General features: G+C 38.2%; 1 protein-coding gene across 6 annotated transcripts in view; it reads left to right on the forward strand.

The window, feature by feature from the left end:
• Positions 1-26,890, forward strand: part of stau (double-stranded RNA-binding protein Staufen) — a 252,712-nt gene that overhangs the window by 203,946 nt on the left and 21,876 nt on the right. For 5 of the 6 annotated variants that reach the window (XM_067154523.2, XM_067154524.2, XM_067154527.2 and 2 more), the window contains 2 exons: positions 18,330-18,428; positions 22,672-22,769. In XM_067154523.2, the coding sequence (XP_067010624.2) occupies positions 18,330-18,428; positions 22,672-22,769 (197 nt within the window). Of the gene's footprint in view, positions 1-16,465; positions 16,698-18,329; positions 18,429-22,671; positions 22,770-26,890 lie in introns of those variants that run through there. The other variant, XM_067154528.2, reaches the window with a different exon arrangement.

Raw genomic sequence — 26,890 nt, forward strand, 5'->3', positions numbered from 1 at the left:
GGCTGTACCTTAATTAAGGCCACGGCCGCTTCCCCTTCCCATTCCTAGGCCTTTCCTGTCCCATCGTCGTCATAAAACCTGTGACGGTGCGACGTAAAGCAAAAAAAAAAGTAAGTCACAGCACCCAAAGACATTCCTGTATTGAAGACTAAAATGTCACCAAGACACTTTTCTTGCGTGATATGCTCAGCTTGTTAAAAGCCAAATGTAATTAATGTTATTGGCTTTACGCCCCGCTAACTACTTCTATGGTTTTCGGAGACGCCGATGTGCAGGAATTTAGTCCTGCAGTAGTTCTTTTACGTGCCAGTAAATCTACCGACATGTGGGTGACGTATTTGAGCCCCTTCAACTACCACCGGACTGAACCAGGATCGAACCTGCCAGGTTGGGGTCAGAAGGCCAGCACCTCAACCGTCGGAACCACTCAGCCCGACTTGTGAAAACTAGATGAAATCATATTTATCTTTATTTTTATCATGTTTAACTTTTTCCCTCCACCAACATATTTAATATTTTTCTTTCATGGGCCCCGGATGTGGGTAGGCCAGTTGCCCCAACCATAAATATATATTTTTTCGGGAATGATATATTATAGAGCTATAGTAATATGATCTTTCTTTGTTTCCTTCTTTCTTAATCAGTTGATCCTTCAGGGTTGGTTTTTCCCTCAGACTCAGCGAGGGATGTCACCTCTACCACTTCAAGGGCAGTGTCCTGGAGCGTGAGACTTTGGGTATGGTGATACAACTGGTGAGGAGGGCCATTACCTCGCCCAGGCGGCCTCACCTGCTCTGCTCAACAGGGGCCTTGTTAGAGGATGGGAAGATCGGAAGGGATAGACAAGGAAGAGGGAAGGAAACAGCCGTGGATTAGGTGCCTGGAGGAGAAATGGGAAAATACAAAAAAACACTTCGACGAAGGCTGAGGTGGGATTCGAAACCCCTCTACTCAATTGACCTTACAAGGCTGAGTAGACCCCGTTCCAGCCCTCCTACTATTTTTTTTCAACTTTCATGGCAGAGCCAGGAATCGAAACCGGGCCTCCGTGGGTGGCAGCTAATCACATTAACCTCTACACCACAGAGGCGGACTAGTACTATAATGCTACCTATATGTTTATGTTAGTGCTGAAATCCGATTTCTTACTTTACTAATGCTGAAAGCCCGAAAATGTAATGTTATTCTTTAATATGGGAATCAGTCTAAAAGGAAATGTTGGAAGTAATGTGATTTTTATCCAGTTTCGTTGTTATCCTAATACTGAGAGTTACATTACATTGCACGTATATAAAAGATGCCTCTTACAAACTTTCTTTTTATCCGCGAAATTCTGCGCCCACAAAAGTCACTATTTTTCAAGAATGATGACATCTACACATGGTAGATTGTCTGACTGTGTTGTTTTGAACCTTTCTTCTGTCATTTTGAAGTTATTCGCGATCACGAATAATAAACAATCGGCTTTTCGTAACGGCTGATGCACAATGGCTGGTAGAGCTGCATGCAGTACTGCATCGTGACGTCACAGCGCGCCGCTTACGTCAGAGGCAGTTTCACTCGCCTTGCGGAAAGGCACTTTTAAATATTTTTTTAATGGTAGAAATGTAGGCAACTTACCACAATGTAATACGTTTACATACTATTTCATTGGTGTACTTTTCAAAAAAAATATTTTTGAAAATTATGCATGTTCCCTATTCTGCCAGTCACTAATCCAATCAAATTGGAAAGAGAGAAAAAAATCAACAAAATTTCAGAAATTACGGTTATTCGTGACCTTGTAGTCGTCTGGAAAGCGCACTCGCTGCACATGTCAGTACGAGTTGGAAATGATGCAAACCATTTAAGTGTAACGTGCACAAATAAAACGACTACGTTTTTTGGCACTTTAACACGAAAACGTAAAATTCCCAGTCTTTCATTTGGACCAAAACAGTAATAGGAAATCCCAAGACCTCTCCTGGATTTCTTTTTTAATGTAAGGTTCAACATTTGTTCTGGTCTCATTAACATAATCATGTACGATACTACTAAAATACTAAATTTGTGTTAATAAGGAGCAGTTTCGATTCCTGCTTGAAAGCCCAGTTACTCTACAGTGCCCTGAGGAAAGTGCCGAAAACCTGTTAGGCAGTACGATTGAAAAAAGTAAAAATATAAACATCTAACCCTGGACATAATGTGGACGTTTTATAAGTACGAACATTTGACGAAACTCGTTCTGTCTTCAAAGCTGTCGAAATGCGCCATGTCTCCTTACAATTGTTGTGGCCACTCTCTGCTTTATAATTTCGGAGATTGTCTTTTCCCTTATGAAAGTTCACCACCGATCGCTTTTCTAGTACAGTACTTGCTCTAATTATCGCAATAACAGGGCGTTAACACCAAGATCCATAAGTATGCCATAGCTGTCCTTTCGTGAGATACAGTTTATTAAAAAAGATTGATCGAGGATTTAGCGTTAATGGGACTGAAATTTTTGGACTGTTGATCCGGGAAATCGTTTCTTCGAGGAACGGATAATGCAGGATTTTCACAGCGTGATTTAATTACGATGCTCGCGGGACCACGTAACTTGAACGCATATTCCGGGAAAACATAGTTGCCGGGAACAGATAATCGAGGTTCCACTGTACATTATTTTCCATAAAAGTCGGGAAATATACCAAACTCGCACAAAAACATTTTCGTGGATGTTTTGCATGCAGCAGCTTACTCGTTAGCGTGTATTTTCTAATTCCAATACTCTGAACTACACATATTCAGTTTCATTCTTAAAAATTGTAATAGGATCACTCCAGAGGCTTGTGGCAGGCATTTCCATTTTCTTACTTCAAACGGCGTCACCTAACCTAGGTTTACCACGCATGTATTACGAAAACATATTTCGAGCTCCCTGTAGAATAATAATTTGACTATAAATTTACACGGGAACAGCCTTTCTGAAGTTTAACCTCTGAAATTAGTTCTGCATACCACTGTATCTTGAAGTATCCATTATTTTATTTCAGTACATAGTATTAAAATTAAGCAATTGTTTACTTCAGCCTTTATTTCTAAGGAGTTAACAACTGCGGGCATTGCACTTATTGTTAAATCATATTATCCCGATGTTTGTTCACTCAAGTCGGAGTTGTGAGGAGACCTCAGGCTCGCTCAACATCGACTTGTTCGTGGGTAGCGAGGTATCATTAAGGAAGATGATCGATCACATTCAATATAAATGCTTGAGTAGAATCATATACTGTATTTGGTAGTGTATGAATATTGATAACTTATTAAAAAAATAGCACGCCCGAATATGCCAGTAATAACGGATGAATCAGTAAAAGGGTTCTCATTGTAACCAAAGGACATTGCACACATTTATATAGGAATTTTCGAAGGTTATAATAACATTGTCATTAAAACAGGGGTTCTCCTCTGCTTCAGTGGCTGCGATCAGATATGCATCTGAGTCCATCTCACTTTAGCCCTAAGTGCCTGCGCTCTGAATTCCTCTTCTTCCTTGATTCATCCTTAGCAAGCTTATGACATCTTTTTCGTAGGTTCTTAATGTCCCATAACCAAAACGAATAGAAATAAATATTTGAGAATTTTAACATTTCCTTATGACTAATGCTGACGGTAAAATGTTTTGTAAAATTTGTTTGTACAATTAATTTTATAGAAATTTGGTGAAAACAAGTTGTGTTGCTAACGCTAAAATTATTTTATAAAATCCGTGGAAGCATCAGAATGGCCATTTATGAACTCACTTCTGAAGTAAGATGTGTATGTGTTGCCATAAAAAGAAATGTCAGGAAATGCTGGACTCGGGATTGGATCAAAAGAAGAGAAGATAGAGGATTGCTATCCTTGATTGAAAATTAGTTGAGGTTAGAAGACCAGCAATCTTATAGGAATTCGGCAATTGTTTTCTGACTCTCTTCTTGCATTTCTGTTGTGGTAATGTGGCGTTTTAACTTTGTGCAAACAAGGATATTTCTGGTATTCGTCCAGTAAAACACCCGGATCCTGCCATTTTAGAAAGAAGTGTTCGTTTGCAATCGAGCTTCACAATCTTTTCAAGACGTAGCACCAGAATCGTCGTGATGTCAGCTTCGCTGATTGGTTCGTTTCGCAAAATTAATTTTACGGAATAGAACATGTCCTATTTTATGAAAAGTTTTATCAAATGTTTTATAAAACTTGAATTTGACCGTGAACAACAGACATTAACACTAAATGTGGGTTTTGCCCTGTTGTGAATTATGTTGAATTTAATATAAAATTGCATTGCTCTTATAGAATCATTTTCGGGACTGGAAATTTCTTCCATTAAATCAAGGTCGTGCAAAATCGGGGTTATACTGTAGAAGTAGGCTTTTAAGGAGGAACTCTGTTTCTCTTCTGAATCTCTTCCATTTTCTCAACTGCTATTACAAAAGAGTAACTCAGGCTATCTCGGAACTGTGGAAGAAAACAAAATGCTGTGCAAGAAAGAAACAAAACAATAGCACAAGAAGAGTGCTCATAACCTCCAAAATTTTCAGTCACAGCCTCCTCGATTGGTATGGTAGCTGCTTCCAGCGAGGGCTAATACGGTCTTAGTTAACCCCATGCCAGAATAGCTTGATGAAACACGTGACTTGCAAGGGCAAGTTAAGATATTAGCCCTAAGTTAACGAACCTTGGGGTTAGAATTAATTTAACCCTCCGTGATGAAACCAGGCCTTAAACATTTTTTTGTTAAAATCATCGGTTGCACCTCTAAATTCCAGCATAGAACACTACTTTTTGTGTTAAATAAACTCTTGCAGCATTGAAAGGTAGGAACATGAAACGGAAAACATGATAGGATCAACCCAGTCGCTTCAGGTTTAATGGTTCAGCCCACTTACTTAGAAGTCTGATTTAAATCGTCCGCAGCACAAGTAAGCTACCTGGTCAAAACTGCTGTGCACCACTCTGAAATAAATGCCATAAATGGAACAGCAACCAGAATTTTCATGCAGAGTTTTCATTGAAGCATTCAAAATAATTATACTCGACAACAGTGATGTTAGAATGAAGATTTGTGTGGTAAATCTCAAAACATTTGGGTATGTATAGAGGCACTTCACACTACTCACCGTCTCTCGAAAAATTGGGGTCTCAATACATTTATACGACCCAGCGCCACGCGTGAATCTCATCACTTGAGTTTAAGGCCTGGCCAGTGCTCACGTGAATGTCATGTCAAATGAGTCAAGTGGGTTAATACAATGACCAGTTGTGGGAAGAGGGAGCAATAGAAAAGACTAAGACTAAAACATGAAAGCATTTAAGGACTAGAACAGTCTCCGCGCCTTTCTCCTCTCAATCCCCATTTCTTCTCGAGCCCCGAGGAGCTCGTTTCTGCTTCAGTGGTTGGAGAATGTCACTCCTGAGAATGATAACCTAGTCAGTTTTTCTGTTACTCAAAAGTTTCTTCACATTGTATGTCATATGCCCGCGGTATCCTTCTTAAGCATATTCTTAGAGTTGAGTAGTGCTCTTGGCCAAATTCATGTAACGCAGTCCAGTACCAGGTCATCTGCCTATTAGAATAGGCTGTCACTATAACTCCTCTGACACCTACTTTTGAAATGGTCTTCCGTTTTAAGGATAAATAATAATAATTTCGTGTGGCTATTTCTAGCCGAGTGCAGCCCTTGTAAGGCAGACCCTCCGATGAAGGTGGGCGGCATCTGCCATGTGTAGGTAACTGCGTGTTATTGTGGTGGAGGATAGTGTTATGTGTGGTGTGTGAGTTGCAGGGATGTTGGGGACAGCACAAACACCCGAGCCATTGGAATTAACCGATGAAGGTTAAAATCCCCGACCCGGCCGGGAATCGAACCCGGGACCCTCTGAACCGAAGGCCAGTACGCTGACCATTCAGCCAACGAGTCGGACGTTTTAAGGATGATGAATGGGGATAACTTTCTCCGATCTGTAGTTACACCTTAGTTCCTCGCTGCCATCTGACCTGCCAACCATTGTGGATTCACCCTCGTCCTTTATAATATGGTCCAGAACAAAAACAGAAATTTGCATTCAGAAACATGCATTTTTAACACGTTGGCCGCCAGAGCGGTACATTGTACCGCTGAGCGAGTGTCTCATGAGGCCACGGCGGTACATTGTACCGCTGACAGGTGTTGCTATATGAATTTCTCTGTCGGGCCGGCGGACCACTGAGCTGTTGAATTCCATATGCTAGCGTACCGCTATGGCCTCGGAGCAAATTCTGGCGTGCTTGGTTTTCAAATTATAGTCTTCATTTTTTTTTATTAATCCAACCTCCTTTTATTGGCAGTATGCGAGTATTTGTCCAATCAGTTTAGCCATGCGCTTAGGTGTGCCGGGTTAGCTAAATTGCAAGCTCATGGTTTTGAAGATTGTGAGTTTGAATCCTACTGTCGGGAAACCTGATGATGGTTTTCTGTGATTTCCCATTTTCACCCCAAGCTTATGTTTACCTAATCAATAGGCCACACTGATTCCTTCCAAATTGTTGCACCCATATCTGAGCTAATTTTTACGCTTATCGCAGTAAATATAGTGTAAACATGAGCGTATTTGCATTTTCTAAATTGACAACATTCATTGCCACCTTGCAACATTTTACATTACTATTGAGCATTTGTCAAGGAGTAAAGAGTAAATAAATATATTTCAAATTTGGTAAAGAGATTTTTGTGTTGCAAAACGTGACATGGACACTACTTTCCAGAATTCTCATGCTGAAGGGCTAGCATAATTAACTTCCGAGTTCGAGAAGAAAACGGTTTCATTTTTATAACTAACCTCTCCGTTCACTGGTAAAATAACTTAGAAATATCTCGCATGTATTTCACACACACCCTACTGTAAAATGAGTGCCTTGCGATTGTAGTCCTAAGTGCTAGTAAACAAATCGTGGCACGCTCTGTTATCTACAATGTGTACTATCAAGCAATGCAAGCTTCTAGTACTGCTAGACTATACCGCTCTGGCCGTCTAGGCAAAACCATGCAGTGAACTTTTCTGTGGGGCCACGGCGGTACCTCGGGGTGCTAAGAATTCTTATTGTATTTCGTACTTACATTGAACACTTAAGTGAAATATCACTTCGAATTTTGCTTTACTGCTTATTTACTACATGCATAGAAGAAAAAATGCTTTGGCCACCGGGACATTTCTTGCTATGTGTCCTGGCAGTCAACGTGTTAAGTATCTTTTCACTTGCATAGGCATATCCTGTTCTTGATTTCTGAAAACTTTGCTTCTTTTTGCCCCACAAAATGCTCTGTGGTTACTGTTTATCTGTTCAAAACTAATTTTCCTCCAATCACGTATGCAACTCTCATCTAAATTGTATTTTCTTGGTGAAGCACAATTACCAATTTCCTCAGCCTCTTATATAATGTAAACCTTTTCTTTGCCCTTGAGTGATCTATATTTGGAACTTGACCTACTGTCCCAAACACAGGCGCCATGCAAATGATGCAGTATGTACACAGCACACTTCTCACTTGAAGCAATTGATACCCACACCCCAACATTTTCCTACCAAGTTTTGAAAAAATATGCAGATATTATTTGGACATATACAGCAAGTATAATCATGGGATTACTATGAATGAAAAATGTCCGATGTCCCCTCTTTTCATAATACCGAAAAACCCACTACATTATTTGATTTTTTTAAGAAATTAAAAAAATAACTAATAGTCTGCAGTTTTGAAAACTTGTTCAGAACACTTCTGGCTATGACATATTTGGAGGTTATTATGATCAGATTGCATGTTTTTATTTCCGGAGTATTAAGGTCTCGGTTTGACCCCAGTGCTAGGGAAAAGGTTAGTTTTTGGATCTGTTTAACCCTTACCACTCGTCTGTCTGAGGCCCGACATCACGGTATTCCTGTTCTGCTCGTATGTCGGGCGAGACCCGACATGACATTTCATCGCCCACCACTCGTCTACCATTTCTTAACCGACAAAATAAACAATGCTATACTGTACTGCTATCTTTTGGTTCAGCATGGAACTTTGTAGAATCCAGATACAACTCGACAGTCAGTCAATCTATTATTTAGAGGGCAGTGTAGCCATCAGCTGTCCACTCACACACGCGAAAGGTCAAGCGATAGTAAACAAACATGGTCGCCATGTGCTCTTCTAGTCATATATTGTATCAGTAAATATGGTACTTTGACGACCATGAGTTAGACGCAGGGCGTGTACCGTTATGATTGAAGTGCTTACAGAGGAAGAGGGATTTTTTGAAAAAATTCTTAAGTTTTTTCTGAATTTATTAACAAAGTTCAAAATTATATCACCTTCATACAGCATATATGCAGGATATGATCCTTTCCTCATCCAGGCTGGTGATGTACTCGAAATCCGGCTGCTCTCCTCGTACTGCCATCGGTCCCCTCTCGGTACCATGGAACCACGATTTCTCCCGCAATGGAAATTCTAGAAGTTCTGGAATATCCATACGATGTCCAAAAGATTGGAATAACGTAGTAGTGTGAACATTGAGATTTGGTTGCACGGAGAATGACTTACGATTTACACGTTAGCACCTGGGACACGGAAAGAGCTTCTTGAATGACAGATTTGAATGTTGAACGAAAGTCACTCGTAGTGTAACGTAACCAAATGTCAATAAAATTGATTAAAGAAAATGTGATAAACTGTCTATTCAAAACTCAGTTTAAATGCACAGTTCATTACTAGTCACAAATAAACAGTTTAATTTGTGGTAAATGTACACCTTAAACACAGTCTAATATCTACCATGAATGTAAAGTTTGAATATGTAATTCAGTCTATCGTTAACTCACAGTTCAAGGTCTGCACAGATTAAATGCGTAGAACACAGATTGGAACTAATCACAGTCCAATGTCTATTCTGAATACATGAGATATTGGAAAACCTCACTATTTCTATATAAGTCCGAAGATACAGTCTTAGATTGAAATTAATTCAATAATTAATCACTTGTCGCAGTCTGAAGAGTTTCAAATCCGACACACAAAAATTAGCGAAGTATTTCAATTAGTTGGCAAGGTGTTACTAGTCATGAATATCGTTCCCAATTTATCACTGTTCGGATTGTTTCATCAATCATGGGTTGTAAACACTCGTAAGAAATGTAAGTTTGAAACATCTGTCCAAACAAATCACCATTAAAGTTTAAAGCAATCTTAAATGAGGCTAGCTTCTATCGCTCATGAATCATGGAAGTTAAGAAGTAAGTATTAATAACCACCTAATCGATACTTTATTAATGCCTCAGGGAAAATTGAATAAAATTAAAACTTACAGGACATGTTTCGACCCCTTAGTGGTCCTCTTCAGCTGTATAAATAAAGAACTGAAAAGAAAAACATTATGACAATAAGCACAAATAAAAGTTCTTTGGAGACTCCTTTGATAAAAATGGAGGTCATCAGAATAGGTCATCTTGCCTCTCGTTCTTGTTTGGAAAAGATGTTTATTCTGCGCTGTCTAGAGGGTCTGTTTTTGAGCGCGACCTGGTGAAGTAACGATGTGATACAGTTTGACAGTTCATGGAAAGCTCTGGAGAGAAGGGAAGTAGAGTTTTATCGTCATCTAAAATAACATGTGAGGGAGGAGGAAGATTGGGCTGTGCTTCTGCGATGTCATGTTTGATTATATCTCTTGTTCGTCTAGTCTGTTTCATGTCTACCCATTCTAAGTATTTGCTAATATTCTCGTATGTTTTTATGCTCGTTTTCGTTGAGATTCTCTTCACTGTTTTCCAATTTATCAAGAACGATGTGGATGTTTTCCAGGTTGTTCATAAGATTACCTTTATTAATCATACAGATAATTTGAAGGTCCTGTTTTATATTGGTGAATTTGTGGTTGGACTCTTTCATATGGTATCCCATGGCAGAGAATCTTGTGTATCTTTCAGCATTGACGTGTTCTTGATATCTAATTGAGAAGTTCCTTCCAGATTGTCCCACGTAAGTTTTTTTACATTGAGCACAAGTCAGCTTATAAATACCCGATTCCTGGAATTCGTCATCTTTAAGTTTATTAGCTTTATTATGACTAAAGAATCTATGTTTCGTGTTGTTGTTTGTAGAGAAGGCTACCTTGGTATTGTGTTTCTTGAATAAGTTGGTGATTTTGTTAATCTTCGGGTTATTAAAGGTGAATTTTACATATCCTTTTTCTTTTTCTGAATGCTGTTTAAGTTTAATTTGTTGTTGGTATTTGCATTTAGTGATGATTTTATTGATGAATTTCAAACTGAAACCATTATGTAGAGCCTGTTGACGAATGAAAGAAAGTTCCTTTTTTCTGTCTGTTTCTGTTAGCGGAATTTCAAAGGCTCTGTTGACGAAACTATAATAAGCTGATTTCTTTTGCGAGATGGGATGTAAAGAATCACTTTTGATTGTAGTCGGAGTAAAAGTGGGTTTCCTGTATATTTTAAATTGGAAATGGTTGTCTTTATGAATTGTTTGGATATCCAGAAAATTGAGTATGCCTTTCTCTTCTTCAGCTGTAAATTTTATGTTTGGGTCTAAATTGTTCAAAGTGTTAAGGATACTGTGACTATCATTTATTTCCTTGTTAATTATGGCATAGGTATCATCAACATATCGAAGCCAGAGATCGAGTCCTTTAATGTGACCTACTATCTGAGTGTGTTCCAAAAAGTCGAGGTAAATGTTAGCTAAAATTCCAGAAGCCGGCGCTCCCATTGGAAGTCCATCTTGCTGATATATTTTATTATTAAGAGAAGAAATTGTGGTTCAAAACGAATTCCAAGATAGTAATGAAGTTTTCTATTTCAGGTATACTGATACGTTTGTGAATTAATAAATTCGTCTTTATGTATAGGAAGAAATCCTTCCTCAACCGGGAGCTTTACCTAGCGCACCTTTCTGCTTCTAGTAACTTAGTTCTGCTAGAATGGGATTCTGTACAAAAATACGGCAGAGATAAAATTGAAATTCTAATAAACAAGAAACGTACAACTTTGAATAAGAAGTTAGTAAACCTAAAAAAACAATCCCCCAACAAATCTAAATAAGCATCAACCTAAATCTTCTTTTAATTGTGAAGAATTCCCACCCCCCGTCATGAACTTGTCGAACACGACGTTTACAGAACAAGAATTACAATTATTAAGCAAAGTGCCTAATCACAATTGGCATAGTTTCGATAACAGACAAGTATTAATACAAACTTGAGCAGAAACAGAGACAGCCATACAAACCCTTCCAGTCGACATTCAGAATGACGTACGGTACGAAGCAAAGAAAAAATTCCCTCCATAATTAGAGGGTTACTAACCAATTCCACAAACACTAAAATCGAGAAGGATCTTCAGCGTAAAATTAGACAAAGTGATGTAGTGATAACGAAAGCTGATAAAGGTGGAACAGTAGTAATATTAAATGAAACCGAATACATCAATAAAACAAACTTTTTTCACTAACAACAAATTTAAGGTAATTGAGAAAGACCCCACCCCAAAAATTCAAAAGAATTTGAAAGGGATACTGAAGCAAAGCTCCTTCCTTTTTAACGACCAAGATATTCAAAAACTCATTAATATGAATCCAGGGCTTCCTAAAGCAAGAGCTATGCCTAAATTACATAAAAAGGATGCACCTATGAGACCTATAATTAATTTTCGGAGAAGCCCCACATATAAAATATCCCAATTTATTCATAGGTTCTTAACTCATAACTATGTATTTTATACCAAATCTTCGATAAAAAACTCCAAAGAGTTCTGCATTGCTATTAAAGATTTCAAGTTAACTTCATCTCATGTAACAAGTTCCTTCGACATCAAGGACATGTACACGAACATTCCTATTAAGAACACCATTGAGATTATAAAGACGAATTTATTAATTCACAAACGTATCAGTATACCTGAAATAGAAAACTTCATTACTATCTTGGAATTCGTTTTGAACCACAATTTCTTCTCTTTTAATAATAAAATATATCAGCAAGATGGACTTCCAATGGGAGCGCCGGCTTCTGGAATTTTAGCTAACACTTACCTCGACTTTTTGGAACACACTCAGATAGTAGGTCACATTAAAGGACTCGATCTCTGGCTTCGATATGTTTTTTTTGTTTTTTTTTTTTCTAGGGGCTTTACGTCGCACCGACACAGATATGTCTTATGGCGACGAGCTTCGATATGTTGATGATACCTATGCCATAATTAACAAGGAAATAAATGATAGTCACAGTATCCTTAACACTTTGAACAATTTAGACCCAAACATAAAATTTACAGCTGAAGAAGAGAAAGGCATACTCAATTTTCTGGATATCCAAACAATTCATAAAGACAACCATTTCCAATTTAAAATATACAGGAAACCCACTTTTACTCCGACTACAATCAAAAGTGATTCTTTACATCCCATCTCGCAAAAGAAATCAGCTTATTATAGTTTCGTCAACAGAGCCTTTGAAATTCCGCTAACAGAAACAGACAGAAAAAAGGAACTTTCTTTCATTCGTCAACAGGCTCTACATAATGGTTTCAGTTTGAAATTCATCAATAAAATCATCACTAAATGCAAATACCAACAACAAATTAAACTTAAACAGCATTCAGAAAAAGAAAAAGGATATGTAAAATTCACCTTTAATAACCCGAAGATTAACAAAATCACCAACTTATTCAAGAAACACAATACCAAGGTAGCCTTCTCTACAAACAACAACACGAAACATAGATTCTTTAGTCATAATAAAGCTAATAAACTTAAAGATGACGAATTCCAGGAATCGGGTATTTATAAGCTGACTTGTGCTCAATGTAAAAAAACTTACGTGGGACAATCTAGAAGGAACTTCTCAATTAGATATCAAGAACACGTCAATGCTGAAAGATACAAAAGATTCTCTGCCATGGGATCCCATATGAAAGAGTCCAACCACAAATTCACCAATATAAAACAGGACCTTCAAATTATCTGTATGATTAATAAAGGTAATCTTATGAACAACCTGGAAAACATCCACATCGTTCTTGATAAATTGGAAAACGGTGAAGAGAATCTCAACGAAAATGAGCATAAAAACATCTTATATGAGAATATTAGCAAATACTTAGAATGGGTAGACATGAAACAGACTAGACGAACAAGAGATATAATCAAACACGACATCGCAGAAGCACAGCAAAATCTCCCTCCTCCCTCACATGTTATTTTAGATGACGATAAAACTCTACTTCCCTTCTCTCCAGAGCTTTCCATGAACTGTCAAACTGTATCACATCGTTACTTCACCAGGTCGCGCTCAAAAACAGACCCTCTAGACAGCGCAGAATAAACATCTTTTCCAAACAAGAACGAGAGGCAAGATGACCTATTCTGATGACCTCCATTTTTATCAAAGGAGTCTCCAAAGAACTTTTATTTGTGCTTATTGTCATAATGTTTTTCTTTTCAGTTCTTTATTTATACAGCTGAAGAGGACCACTAAGGGGTCGAAACATGTCCTGTAAGTTTTAATTTTATTCAATTTTGCCTGAGGCATTAATAAAGTATCGATTAGGTGGTTATTAATACTTACTTCTTGATTAAACATCGATACGGTCATGAAATGGACAACTTGTAATCATGGAAGTTAGACGAAATAACATTCACTTGCAACTCGCTGAAATATTCACAAGTTCAAATGTGGAGTTTAAGTCCTGAACTCGGCGAAATTAGACTATTACTTGCGTAGCGTCGCGGTCCCCACGAACCGCCCGCCCGCTGCTCGCCGCACGAACTCTACACACACTGCGACACACACAGTTCTGCTGAGCGAAGCAGCTTTCTATTTATACACGATCCAAGCCAAAATATGTCTTTACATTTCGCTCAACAACTTCGTAGTCTCTTGCCGGATTTTTACCAAACCTTGTTGGAATGGAGATAAAATATGGGGCTACATGATGCTATGGTTGATTTTATCCAGCTATTACTTTGAGGAAGGTTATTAGCCAAAGAATCTCGTGGAACATTCCATACTGACGTAGGCTCTCTCTGGGTCACGGGGAGGCAGGCTGTGACGTCAACCCGCTCTACGTCGCACACACAGGTTGCTCGCTGTTCCTGTCTGTCTTCTGCTGTTGGGCCGGCGCGTAGTGCGAAGTTTTAAATTTTAATTGCGGAGACTTAGTTCCGTACCACTGTTCCCGATACAATATAGTTTACGGTTCAGTGTTGTATATGTCGGGTAACACACAAAACCACAGTATTTTCGCACCTCTTCACCTTCCTTGTACCCTAACAGTGAACTGGCGATGTTTGGCTTGTGTAACATAACCCAACATGTACCTGATGCTGACCGCTGACACAATTATAAATCAACTTATCCCGATTTCAAGAAATCGCCGTTAAAAGCGGTTTTAGCCTACAAATTACCGTGAGGTATGAAACCAGAGACTGAATAGAGTTTTCAGTTGCTTTTTACCGATAATTTGTTCAGTGAAATTAACGAAACCAATCGGTATGCGATAACTATAGTAACAATAATAATACAAATGCAAAATAATTTGTCTTAAATTGCACATATTGCTTTTATTTGCTCCAGTATAGCTTGCTGAAAATGTGTATAGCTTAAATACATCATTTAAAAGCAAATGCTATCTCCAAAATTGTGAAAGATGAATAGAGGCCATATGAGATAAAAATTCACATGTAAAATACGAGTAGTAGAGACATGCTGAAAATGTGTATAGCCTAAATACATCATTTAAAAGCAAATGCTATCTCCAAAATTGTGAAAGATGAATACAGGCCATATGAGATAAAAATTCACATGTAAAATACGAGTAGTAGAAAACTTGAATTTGAGGGGTAAGGGTTCAAATAGCTGAAGCACTGAACATGTAATAAAAATGTTGTAAACCACCATTGTCTGCAAAAAGGAAGCAGTTTGAGATTTGTCCACCTGTTCATTTATCAGTTTTTAAACTATAGTATCCATACTTTTGAATCTGACAGCAGAAAATTTTTGTCTGTGTTATTTTTGCAACTATGCTTTATAACTAGAGTCCCATTTTTTTTGTTTCAGCAGTATCTGCAAAAAATTGTTTCAAACTGAAGAATGGGTCATAAATGCAAAATGGACATTTTATAATAAAATTGCACCATATGAACCATATGGTGCAAAATTTTACTTTTTCTCATATAACATTTATTGTTTTGGCGCATAGATCGGATGTGCTTCCACAAAGTTGTTGAAAGATGGTCCAGAACTAGATATATTCCAGCCACTGGCCAATGTTTCCTACTTCCTAATATTCTATATTCACAGCAAAAGTACTGGGCAAGTTGGCCGTGCGGTTAGGGGTGCACAGCTGTGAGCTTGCATGTGGGAGATAGTGGGTTCGAACCCCACTGTCGGCAGCCCTGAAAATGGTTTTCCGTGGTTTCCCATTTTCACATCAGGCTGGGGCTGTACCTTAAGGCCACGGCCGCTTCCTTCCCATCCCTAGGCCTTTCCTATCCCATCGTCGGCATAAGACCTAGCTATGTCACTGCGACATAAAACAAATGGAAAAAAACGCAAAGTTTGCGGTGATAATCGACATATAAGACCCCGCTGCTTAAAGGACTGTAAAAAAATACACATTTTTTAAAAATCTACAGGTTATATTACACTACAAATGCAAGCAAAGGCTGTTCCTGAAAATACAGGAAGTGATGACTACTGAATGGTTTGGCTGAGGGTTATGAGTTGTTTGCATTGAAGTGTCTTGAAGTGATATGGTTTTATTCAATAAATGTAGATGGTGAGGTAGGATTTTCTCCTAATAATTACCGAGCGAGTAGCTATGCGGTTTGTGTGACGTAGCTGTCATCTTGCATTTGGGAAATTGTGGGTTGGAACCCCCACTGTTGGCAGCCCTGAAGATGATTCCATAGTTTCCCATTTTCAACCATGTACCATGAGGCCATGGTCTCTTCCCAGTCCTAGCCCATTCCTATCCAATTGATGCCATAAAACCTATCTGTGCTGGGCTGAGTGGCTCAGACGGTTGAGGCGCTGGCCTTCTGACCCCAACTTGGCAGGTTCGATCCTGGCTCAGTCCGGTGGTATTTGAAGGTGCTCAAATACGTCAGCCTCGTGTCGGTAGATTTACTGGCACATAAAAACTCCTGCGGGACTAAAATCCGGCACCTCGGCGTCCCCAAAAACCGTAAAAGAGTAGTTAGTGGGACGTAAAACAAATATTATTATTATTATTATTATTATTATTATTATTATTATTATTATTAAACCTATCTGTGTTGGTGGTGCAACATATTTTTATTGTGAAATATCGGCAGCAATGATTGTTAATTTTAATTCACCACAAAATAGGGGCTCTAATTATAACTTACAGGTCCAAATGAGCAGTGTTTCACTTTATGTTCAGTATCTTACTGTACAATATTTTGTTATAAAGGTGAGTTGGCTGTATTATGATGATCCTGAGGATGAAGAGGACCTTCTATGGGCAGAGCACAATCTCTGGTGAATTAAAGATGCTGGCGTCTAGATATAGCCGTCACTGTACAGTGCTCTTGTAAATTGTTCATACTGTATTGTGAAATTGAGATGTGTTGTAAAGTGTCTTGTAAATAGTGTTCATGTAATGTTATTACTGACTGTAATAAACTGTGTTTGTTCTACAAGGAGGTAAACTTTGTTGCTGTTAAAGGTACAAGAGAATGCCTTGCTCTTTATCTGTCATGCAAGATTTTTTTAAATATATTTATAATACACAGGCCAGCCTAATCCTACACGTAGTGCCCCTAATAGGTACTTGGATTAGATTTTCCTATTTTCAAGCTGAATATCGGAATTCAACAGCCATGATATATTTTAAAGTTCTCCTGGTATAATTTAAGAATGAAGTTTTATTCTATGTCCTAAGGCTCCTTTCAGAGACCCATATGACAAGGGAGCTTGAACATAGGCTAAAAATCTGCCATCTAAACATCAAAGGCATAAGTCTATCAAAATGTAACCATTTACTGTATCAAGAATTCTCCACAAGAACAATGTTAATTTGGTACCCATCCAGTAAACAACCACTCTAAAAGAGAGGCAAAATATGGATTCTGTGATCACTGCAATTTAACGATAGTGTATGAATGGAGTAGCAACATTTGCCCAAAACACCCTGGAACATGTTAATCATATTACTTCCACCATGCACGACAGTATTCATGTTTTTTGCGTAAACAACCACTCCAAAAGAGAGGCAAAATACAGATTCTGTGATCACTGCAACTTTATGATAGTGTATGAATGGAGTAGCAACATATGCCCAAAACACCCTGGAACATGTTAATCATATTACTTCCACCATGCACGACAGTATTCATGTTTTTTGCGTCTGTTCAGGCTGTAAAATAACAAATGTCTACAATCTACCTACGGTTTCATAGTCCACTCATGTGATTCCAACATTAAACCATCCAGCCATTTTTTCAGGTGATATCAACAGGCACCATGAAAACTGGAATTACATCCAGAGTGATAACAGTAGTAATACCCTCGTTGAATAGGCTGGTGAACATAAATTACACCTGATCTTTGGTGCTAAGGACCGAACAACATTCACAACCACTGCCTTGAAGCGTGAATATAATCCAGAACTGTTTTGTCACTTGTGACAGTAAGTCAACCACTGCCCATAGTGAGAGTCTTTCAGCATTGTTTTCCTCGCAGCCAGCACAGACGCACATAACTAGAAATAGGATTCTGTCCACTTATACCATCGCCTCATCCGTAATGGAACCTAAATAAAGGTGGTTGTGGAAAATTTGTAATTGAATTAGATGTGCGGAACAATTTCATTGTCGGCCATGGCCCGCCACACAAGTTCTAGGGTTAAAAGTAAGTGCTATAGAAATAAACGAGGCTGCAGAACTAGTTACAAATAGAGGATTGTGGTGGTGGTTAGTACATTCTCAGAGGTTTGCAGACTGAACACTGAAAGGCATAAGTCTACAATGCAAATGTATGTATATTAAAATAGAAAGCATTGAAAATTATATCACAAGCAGGTGCAATAGCTAGTTAAGTATAAACCAGATCCTACTGTACCTAATCTTAGATAAAAACCAGGGAAGATTTGAAGTGTTCAGACAAAATTATTAATGTAATTAGATGGTTCTTTGTACAGTTTTCTTGGATGATATTGTTCTGATTGTGTTTGTACTGATCCATACGATACCTTATACTCTTCCTGATTCACATCCCAGTCCTTTGCCTCTACTCCTTTGAGTACAAGGCTGTAACAAACTGGTGATGTGTGTTAGGGAAATCACAGCGAGTTCCTGAGTTTGGTGTCGCTGTCAACAGAACCACCTCAGGTGTGTCATGGTGCTGGCTCCACAACAGATGCTTCTCACGACCAGGTAAGAAAAACACCTCTTGAAATGGGAAATTCCTAAAGTATATAGACATGATACTGTATAGGCTTTTGGGCTTATGCCGTATCAAGAAAATAAGGTGAAATTCTTTACGTGTCGCAGAGAATTGTGCGTCATCAGAAGAAAATCTCGACTGTCCACGAGAAAGGCTTCTTCTACGATGACTTTCTCATGGACAGTCAAGATTTTCTTCTGATGAGGCAGAGCCCAGTTCTCTGCAAAACGTAAAGAATTTCACCTAATTTTCTTGAGACGGCATAAGCCCAAACGCCTATACAGTATCATGTCTATAAGTACGGGCCGTAAAAGCATCAGTGGCAATACTAAAGTGTATTTTAATAAGCCTTGCATGTTAATATTGAAGAAACAATAATTTGTTTACAACTTGGTTTATTTTTAGAAATTACAATTGAAAATCTTACACATTTCTTTAACCTTAATAAAAATTGACTCAATGTTAGAATTTTACATTGTTAAACAAATAATGAAAAGCATTTTTAGCACAAGTACATGTTTTTGTCTTTGGCCATCTTTAGGTGGCTAGTTAAATTGACAGGCATTTAAAACCAAACTGCTACATCAGGAGATTAGCAACAGACTACAGAAAGCTTCCAAATTCTATCACGCTGTACGTCAAATCCTTTGAGATGAAACATTTCTGTTAGTTTCCAAGATCAGCTTGTACAAAATATATCTAGTACCTATATTGACATATGGTCTGGAAGCAGCCACACTTACTGGACCAACAAGGAGTCGTCTTCAGGCAGCAGAAATGAAGTTCATTCTTGTCTACAAAAAACAAAAATGGATAAAATAAGGAATGTTGATATCTGGCAACAGCTTGAATTGGAAGAAGCCTGCTGGAGACTCTAGAAGTGAAGAGATTGCAATGGTATGCTCACGTGAAAAGAATGGACACTCACAGGACTCCTCAAACGTACTTTGACCACAATGTTCCTGGGAAGAGACCAAGAGGAAGACCTCATGATGTTTGGGAAAAACAGATATTGAAGGACCTTTAAATTAGAGATGTGAACTAGTGTCACATATGAGCAGCATCTGTGGATGGATAGGCCAAACTGGAGGAGGCTCATACAACCGCACCCGGCTTGCTAGAGCAAAGAAATGATTTGGTGATGATGACTAGAAAATTTTGAATGTGATGCATAAAATTGTGAGTTGTTCAGATTGACAAGTAGTTTTTATGTTTGTTCGCGTCTAAGAAAGAAAACAATGTAAGTTTGTGGGAGAAAGTAGGATAAACTATCGGCATAATGCCAAAGCTAGGTACTCGCTCCCTGTCCTTCAGTCCCTCTTAGCAGGTTTCGTCTTACCTGCACTAACACATTGTGTTGATGTTACTTAGAATGATCACTTACGGGCAGGGAAAGCGGACTGTTATCGAGGGGAGTTGGTTGAGGAGGGTAATGGGAGGAGGTAGAGATGAAGTCAACAGGGAAGCAATAGTTTGCCTGTGATGTGCAATGTAGGTTTTGTTTGTTCTAGAATTTGATGTAATGTGGATTAATTGATTGAGGACATTTGAATTTTTGATATTTCATTAACATTAAAGTTGGGGTTGAACCTTTGATCAAACTGCATATGAATATATTGATACGTATTGACCAAGATAGTGTTCAAACCCGACATAGTTGGATTTTTGAAGGGCGGAAAAAAGTCCATTCGACACTCCACACAGTCTGTCGTATTTACTACTTGTATTTTCATAATAAAATTTTGAGGATTAGCCACACTTTTAATTTTAAAATTCTATGATAACTAGAAAAGTCCAAAAGTTTTATTTCTGTTAATAAAACATGTTATTTAAAATCAGATTTCTGTACTACAAATGGATAAACATACCAGTCAGAATTACAAATAAGTTTATATTATTTCTGTGTGATAAACAAAGCTATGCTGTTTTTGGTAGTTGGAAATTTGCTGTTTGGACTTGCCTGGTTTTTGGAATCTATCCTCCATCTCTTTTAATTTCACGGCCCGTACTTGTAGACATGATACTGACTTTTGGGCTTATGCTGTGTCAAGAAAACAAGGTGAAACTTTGTTTCACAGAGAACTTTGCTCATCTTCAGAAGAAAATCTCGACCGTTTGCGAGGAAGACTTCTACAATAATGAGGGTTTGAATTTAAGAATGCTTTACCATTGGTCGCTGTAGGTGGCACTCTCAGTCGTCACCAGATGGCTCGTATGCTGGCACAGCACTAGCATTCCAAACGGGAGCAGCTGATGACACCATTAAACTCCAGCTAAGATGTTCGTTCCTATCTCACCGTGTGTGCATGACAAGTAAGGTGTCATCAGACGAATCGGGCACAAATGTGGTAGAAGAAATAAATAGAAAATAGTCATGAAAGGCACCCAGGATAGAATAGAACAGAACTGAAGAATGGAAAGTGTGTGGGTGGGGGGGGGGGGTAAAAACCTTAGGATAATAATGTGAGACGGTGTGGGAGGGAGAGGCATAACCAGTGTACACATGTTTTGAAAGTATGCCACTTAACCACACAGCCTGAAATGAACCATCTGGTGATGAGGAACGTACGAATTTGAAAAACACCAAAACGAAATAACAGTAGTGAATGGACAGGAAAGATATCTACGTAAATCCTTAACGGCAGGCAACCGCCCATTACTTAATTGATAGGTAGCGTCCCTGTTGAAATTGTTAGAATTTTTATAGCTTCCTTTATAATCATAGACCTTTAGTCTGAGGCAGAGCTCGGACATCTTGGAACATGACATAAAGACCCAACAATAGGGCGTGCTCAGCTACTGCTGACTTGTTTTAATTTTCCAACTTTTTATAAACCGTCGTTCATTATTAACTATGTATTTATGAGGACTTTTAAAATAAAACTATTAACCTTTATTGTACAAGTGGCCGTGCGCACGCGTGTCCCTTGGTGGACGGAGTGTTAGGAAGGTCCGAGCGCATGCTGGCCAGAGTTTTTTTTCTCCCCTAGCGACAGCATGAACTAGTCATACTCTCGTAGAAAATAGAAATTTTGAAAGAACAACTTCGAATAAGGATTGGACTATTCCATACAAAATGGGGAATGCGATGATAGTACAGGATTTATAAAACACCAAGTAAAATTTATTATAAATCCACTTAATCTCTTATACTTTTGTACACAATATTGCACGTAAGAAAACCTTCGAAATGGGATGAAAACTTCCCTGAGTCAATCATTAGATATGGAGCAATAGTATTGAGAGACATGACACGTGTTTACCGGAAGGAATGAACATTTAAATTCAGACTCACCTCCACTAGAAAATTTTAAATTGATATTTACTGATGAACTTTTCGGAATAGTTATTTGAGACACAAACCGTCACGCATTTCAGACTTTTAAGTGCAGATCATAAAGAGCTGGAAATTCATATGCATGAATTGGATCGTTTCTTGGCCGTAAATGTACAGATGGGTCACTGCCAGAAAGACTCTGAAGGATTACTAGTCTACCCAAGAGCAGTATTACACTCCTTTCTATTCGAAGACAATGAAGCGTGACCGCTTTCTCCACATTCTTAAGAGTTCTATATTTTAAAAATAATGACAACACACCTGACAAAACTGAACCCAGTTATGATTGACTATGGAAAGTTTGCTTTGTCTCCGGGCAGTCCATCTCTCCATTCTGAATCACCCACGTCACTTTCACTCTCACTTCCACTCACAACAGTTCCCTTCAGGAGAAGACCCAGGTTCTTCTGATTCAGATACAGATATTACATCTTCATCGGAATCAGACTCCATAAAAATTTCCCGCACTTCGTCCTGAGTAACAGAACGTAACATTCCTGCATGTCTAGCCATGTTCACTGCCTATTTGTAGCGGGAAGAGCAGCCCTCAAATTCTTATGCGCATTATTGTGCACATTGTAGTGACTCATATATTAGTAACAAATTGAGTAGATCATTTTCATAAGCCAGAATTCACATCAAAATGCGAGGAAAATACGTGGTTGATATATCAACCACTTGTCCTTTTGGGGGAGTTTGGGTGTGTTGAAATTTCAACCACTCTTCCTTTTCGAGGTGTAATTCTCTGGTTGACATTTTGGACTGCTCGTCCGATAAAGGTTAAGTTATTTTTTTTAAATATGATTAACTAATGCCCTCCCCTCAGAAGTGGGTGTAGATGTATTTAAAGGATGACATTGCTAAGGTCTACTTATTTAATGTATTTGATGTTTTAGGCGGCATTGACTGCTCTCCGAGCTTTGTCTGAGATGGGACTGGATGCAGTGGCTCCAACTGGCGGGAATCTCAAGAAAGAAGCTGGTCAAGGGGATGGGTAAGTTGTGTTCCTCCCCCCCCTCCCCCTCCTCCTTTAAGAAGATAATGGACAAGAATTAATCAAAGATGAATTGAACTTCTTTTAAAAGCTCCTTGTTAGATTAATGAATATCAAAAGACAAAATTATTTTTCCTACATTGTCTACTAATGTCTACATATTTTTTGCATCACTCTGGCAGTTTTTGGTTCCTTCTTCATTAACCCTTTGACGTACCATTCTTTAAAAAAAAAAAAATTGTGCTCTTACATACTACTTATTTTTCAGTTATTTTGAAGGAAATGCAAATGAATACAGCAAAACCTCGTTAATTTGAAGTCGTTGGGACACTAAAATCGGACTTCGAATTGCGTGATTTTGAATTAAATGCCGCTAACTGGAAATTCAGAAATGTCAACTCCTGCTGTATTACAAAATATTCCAAGATCCTTTAATGCATGCAATCACCTTCATGCACAGTCAAACCTTTCAAATGCCATGGAAAAAATAAAATCCGAAATATTTCCAACAACGCACATTTATTGAAATTATGCTCTTGGATAACTCCATACACTGTCAAACGTAACCTCACACCTGGGAAAAATAAAACACGATTCAAAGACAAAGCGTAATCTACTGTAGACGCACGACACAATTTAAGGAAATAGGTTATAACTATGAGCCCAGATTTCCATGCAAGTGCATGTTTTTAAATAAGCCAGCCACACTCCTTAAACTTTGCAAATATTTGTTTTATGACTTAATGACTCCAAATAACTGATCTTTTTCCCTGCATGTTTGCATGTTTTGGCCTTTTTAGGAGAAAATTCATGCATATTGCATATTTTGAAGATTTTGGATTTAATAGCGTATATTTGGTCGCCTATATCGCATAATATGATTTTTCTTTTGACTTTGGTGCATATATGTTAACTTGCATGATGTGCCTTTTATGAATGTTGGTTTGCAGAATTTGGGACCGTTTTTCCACGTTATACAGTATGTCTGTTATTGAGAAACGGAGAGAATGTATTCCTGGCATTTATGTTAAAACCAAAATTAGTATACAAACGGTGGAGGTCCTATAATCCAATTAACCAAACACTTTATCTGTTGCTTGAGTAAACATTGACGGAAAGGCGGAAGGCCCCACGTCCATGTCTGTAATTCTTAGGAATAAGCTGTCCCAGTTATACATTGTTATAAATCGAACCGTAAATTTTTCAGTAACGGCTCATTTTTCGTACATGTTAGACGAACAAAACAAAACTTGTATCACACTTCTGTGAGGCCGCGTTACTGAGATTAGCAGCTTACAAACCTTGATTTTGCATTGAACCTTCCGTTGTTATCCTGCAGTTAACTACCCGGAATTCTCACTTGTTACGCCTCTTTGTTATCGCAGCTTCATCCTTGGCAGTTATTGAAGATATCATCATTTGCAATCATCGCATGGAGAAGAAGCAGTGGCAGCTCTCTAATGCTGAACAAAATTATCCATTCAAATCCCGATTTTGACATTGTCAAGCTTATAAAAGACCTATTGTATTGAAAATGAAAATACGTACAATTTGACCTCGCTTTATCCCAGACGTCTTCATTGAAGTCTGCCCCTGTCACTTCTTGTGACATAGAAAGGTCATTTTCTGTGCTGAAGAATGTGCTCGCGTATAAATGGATAAGCTTAAATCACGACAGTTTGCATAAATAAGGTTTTGTACAGTGTTTCAAAAGGAACTGCAGTTTGCTAGTGCATATTTTCCAATTTATTGTGCATGTTTTGATATATGATAATGCATGAATGCATATATCTTTTGAGATTTGATAGTGCATGGAAATCCGGGCTCTAGTTATAACCTATTTAAGTACAGTATAAAGCACTTGCACAGGGGAGCCAACAAGACTGTCCAAATTGGAAACACATGACACCAACAAAACAAACTTCAAAAACCCAGACATATATTCAACACAAATATCAAGAATAATAATACAGTATGTCTGTTATTGAGAAACGGAGAGAATGTATTCCTGGCATTTATGTTAAAACCAAAATTAGTACAAACGGTAGAGGTCCTATAATCCAATTAACCAAACACTTTATCTGTTGCTTGAGTAAACATTGACGGAAAGGCGGAAGGCCCCACGTCCATGTCTGTACTTTGTACAGTACTTGAAAAGTTTGCAATAGGCTTATTTATTGCCTTTAAAGAAAGAATGTATGAGGTTGCTTCGTCTTTATTGTAGAGTCGTCAGCATCACTTGCACTTATTACAGAATCGAACACGGTTAGAGTGGCAAGTACATTATTTTTTGACGGAATTGTTGCCACCTGCGCCGTATCTTCATGTTCAACATCAGCTGTAGCTGTATCTCTCTCTGGTGTCACGTGATCACAGCTGATCATCATGGGTAGATCTCACTCTTCTGAATTAGTCTCCGCATGATCTATGGCGATGTATTCGGAGAAAGTTCAGGTATCGGACTTCTGCCGTAACTCCTCCCATTCATCTTCATTGCCTTGTACTTCATTTGACAAACCAAAAGCATGCTTGACGAAGCAGTTCTTGAATAACATATGAATAGTAACACAGTAAGGTTTCCACCTGTTCAGTACTAATATGTATTTACAATGTTATAAATTACATGGAACTAGTTTCGACCCACCTAGGGGTCATCGTCAGCCATATTAAAGCATACATAAGTATTTTGTCGAATCCTAAAACATGTTATTTTTAACTGTAACAATCGTATGGATTTTATAATTTATAAAGTGAAGTTTGGTAATGAGATGAGAAATGTTAGTATGGTACAGGTGAGTAGTAAATCTATCTATATATATAAAATAAGAGTTTTGTCTGTACATTGCTCAGAATTTGAAAAGAATGGTATTTCTGTATCGGTCATGTCCATAGTAACAAGGAAATGCTATTTTTACTTTTCCGTAATTTCTGTCTGTCTGTCTGTCTGTCTGTCTGTCTGTCTGTCTGTCTGTCTGTCTATATGTATGTACACGCATCACGAGAAAACGGCTGAAGAGAATTTAATGAAAATCGGTATATGAAGTCGGGGGATGAGCCACTACAATCTAGGCTATAAATCATTTTACTCGCGCTGAGTGAAATGGTAGTTTAGGGGAAGGCCTAAAATTTAATTCTCGAATATTTATATTATTAGTAGTCCTATCGATAAATACTACCTAACTAAAGTTATATAGAATTAAATTTCCGATCATTTATGTCATACATTGTTACCGCATCGGCTTTGATAACACAAAATTCATGATTTTTTTTGTTTTTTTGTTGCCAAGTCCATATCAACGCCAAGCCACGAGAAAATGGGTTAACAGAATTTAATTAAAGTCGGTATGTAGAGTTGGGGAATAAGAAAGTAGTGTCTAAATTATAAACAATTTTATGCGCCCTGTATGAAATTGTAGTTTAGGGGAAGGCGCCTAGAATATAATTTTTAAATACCTATGTTATTGGTCCTATCGAAAAGTACTACATAACGAAAGTTGTAGAGAATACGATTTCCGACCATTTATGTTTTATTCAATTTTATCGTACCGACTATGATAAGAGTGGTATTTCAGAGTCGGAAGAAAACTAAATGTGAAGTCCTACAATATTGAAGGCGCGTAACATTGATCAACAATAACATTACATTGACCATTGTTTGTTGTGGTGGGCTTTGTGTCTTCTGTTGCCACTCATCTACGATAGTTAGGATTAAATTTGCCTTACGTCGCACCGACACAGATAGGTGTTATGGCGACGAAGGGATAGGAAAGGGCTAGGAGTGTGAAGGAAGCGGCCTTGACCTTAATTAACATACAGCCCAAGCATTTGCCTGGTGTGAAAATGGGAAGCCACAGAATACCATCTTCAGGGTTGCCGATAGTGGGGTTCGAATCAACCGGATGCAAGCTCACAGCTGCGCGCCCCTAACCACACGGCCAACTCGCCCGGTCGTACCGAGTGTAGCAGCCTGCCTGAATATTAGCGGAAAGTAGATGTGGAGTTAGATAACTTTCTTCTTTAGCATGCTATTCCTCTGGTTCATAAATTTGCTGATACTACTGGTACATAACACACTGGTTCTTCATAGCATTGAAGCTATTCAATCTGTACTCTGAGGCACT

This window comes from Anabrus simplex, chromosome 10 (genome assembly GCF_040414725.1).
Source record: "Anabrus simplex isolate iqAnaSimp1 chromosome 10, ASM4041472v1, whole genome shotgun sequence".
In the NCBI taxonomy this organism is placed as follows: Eukaryota; Metazoa; Arthropoda; class Insecta; order Orthoptera; family Tettigoniidae; genus Anabrus; species Anabrus simplex.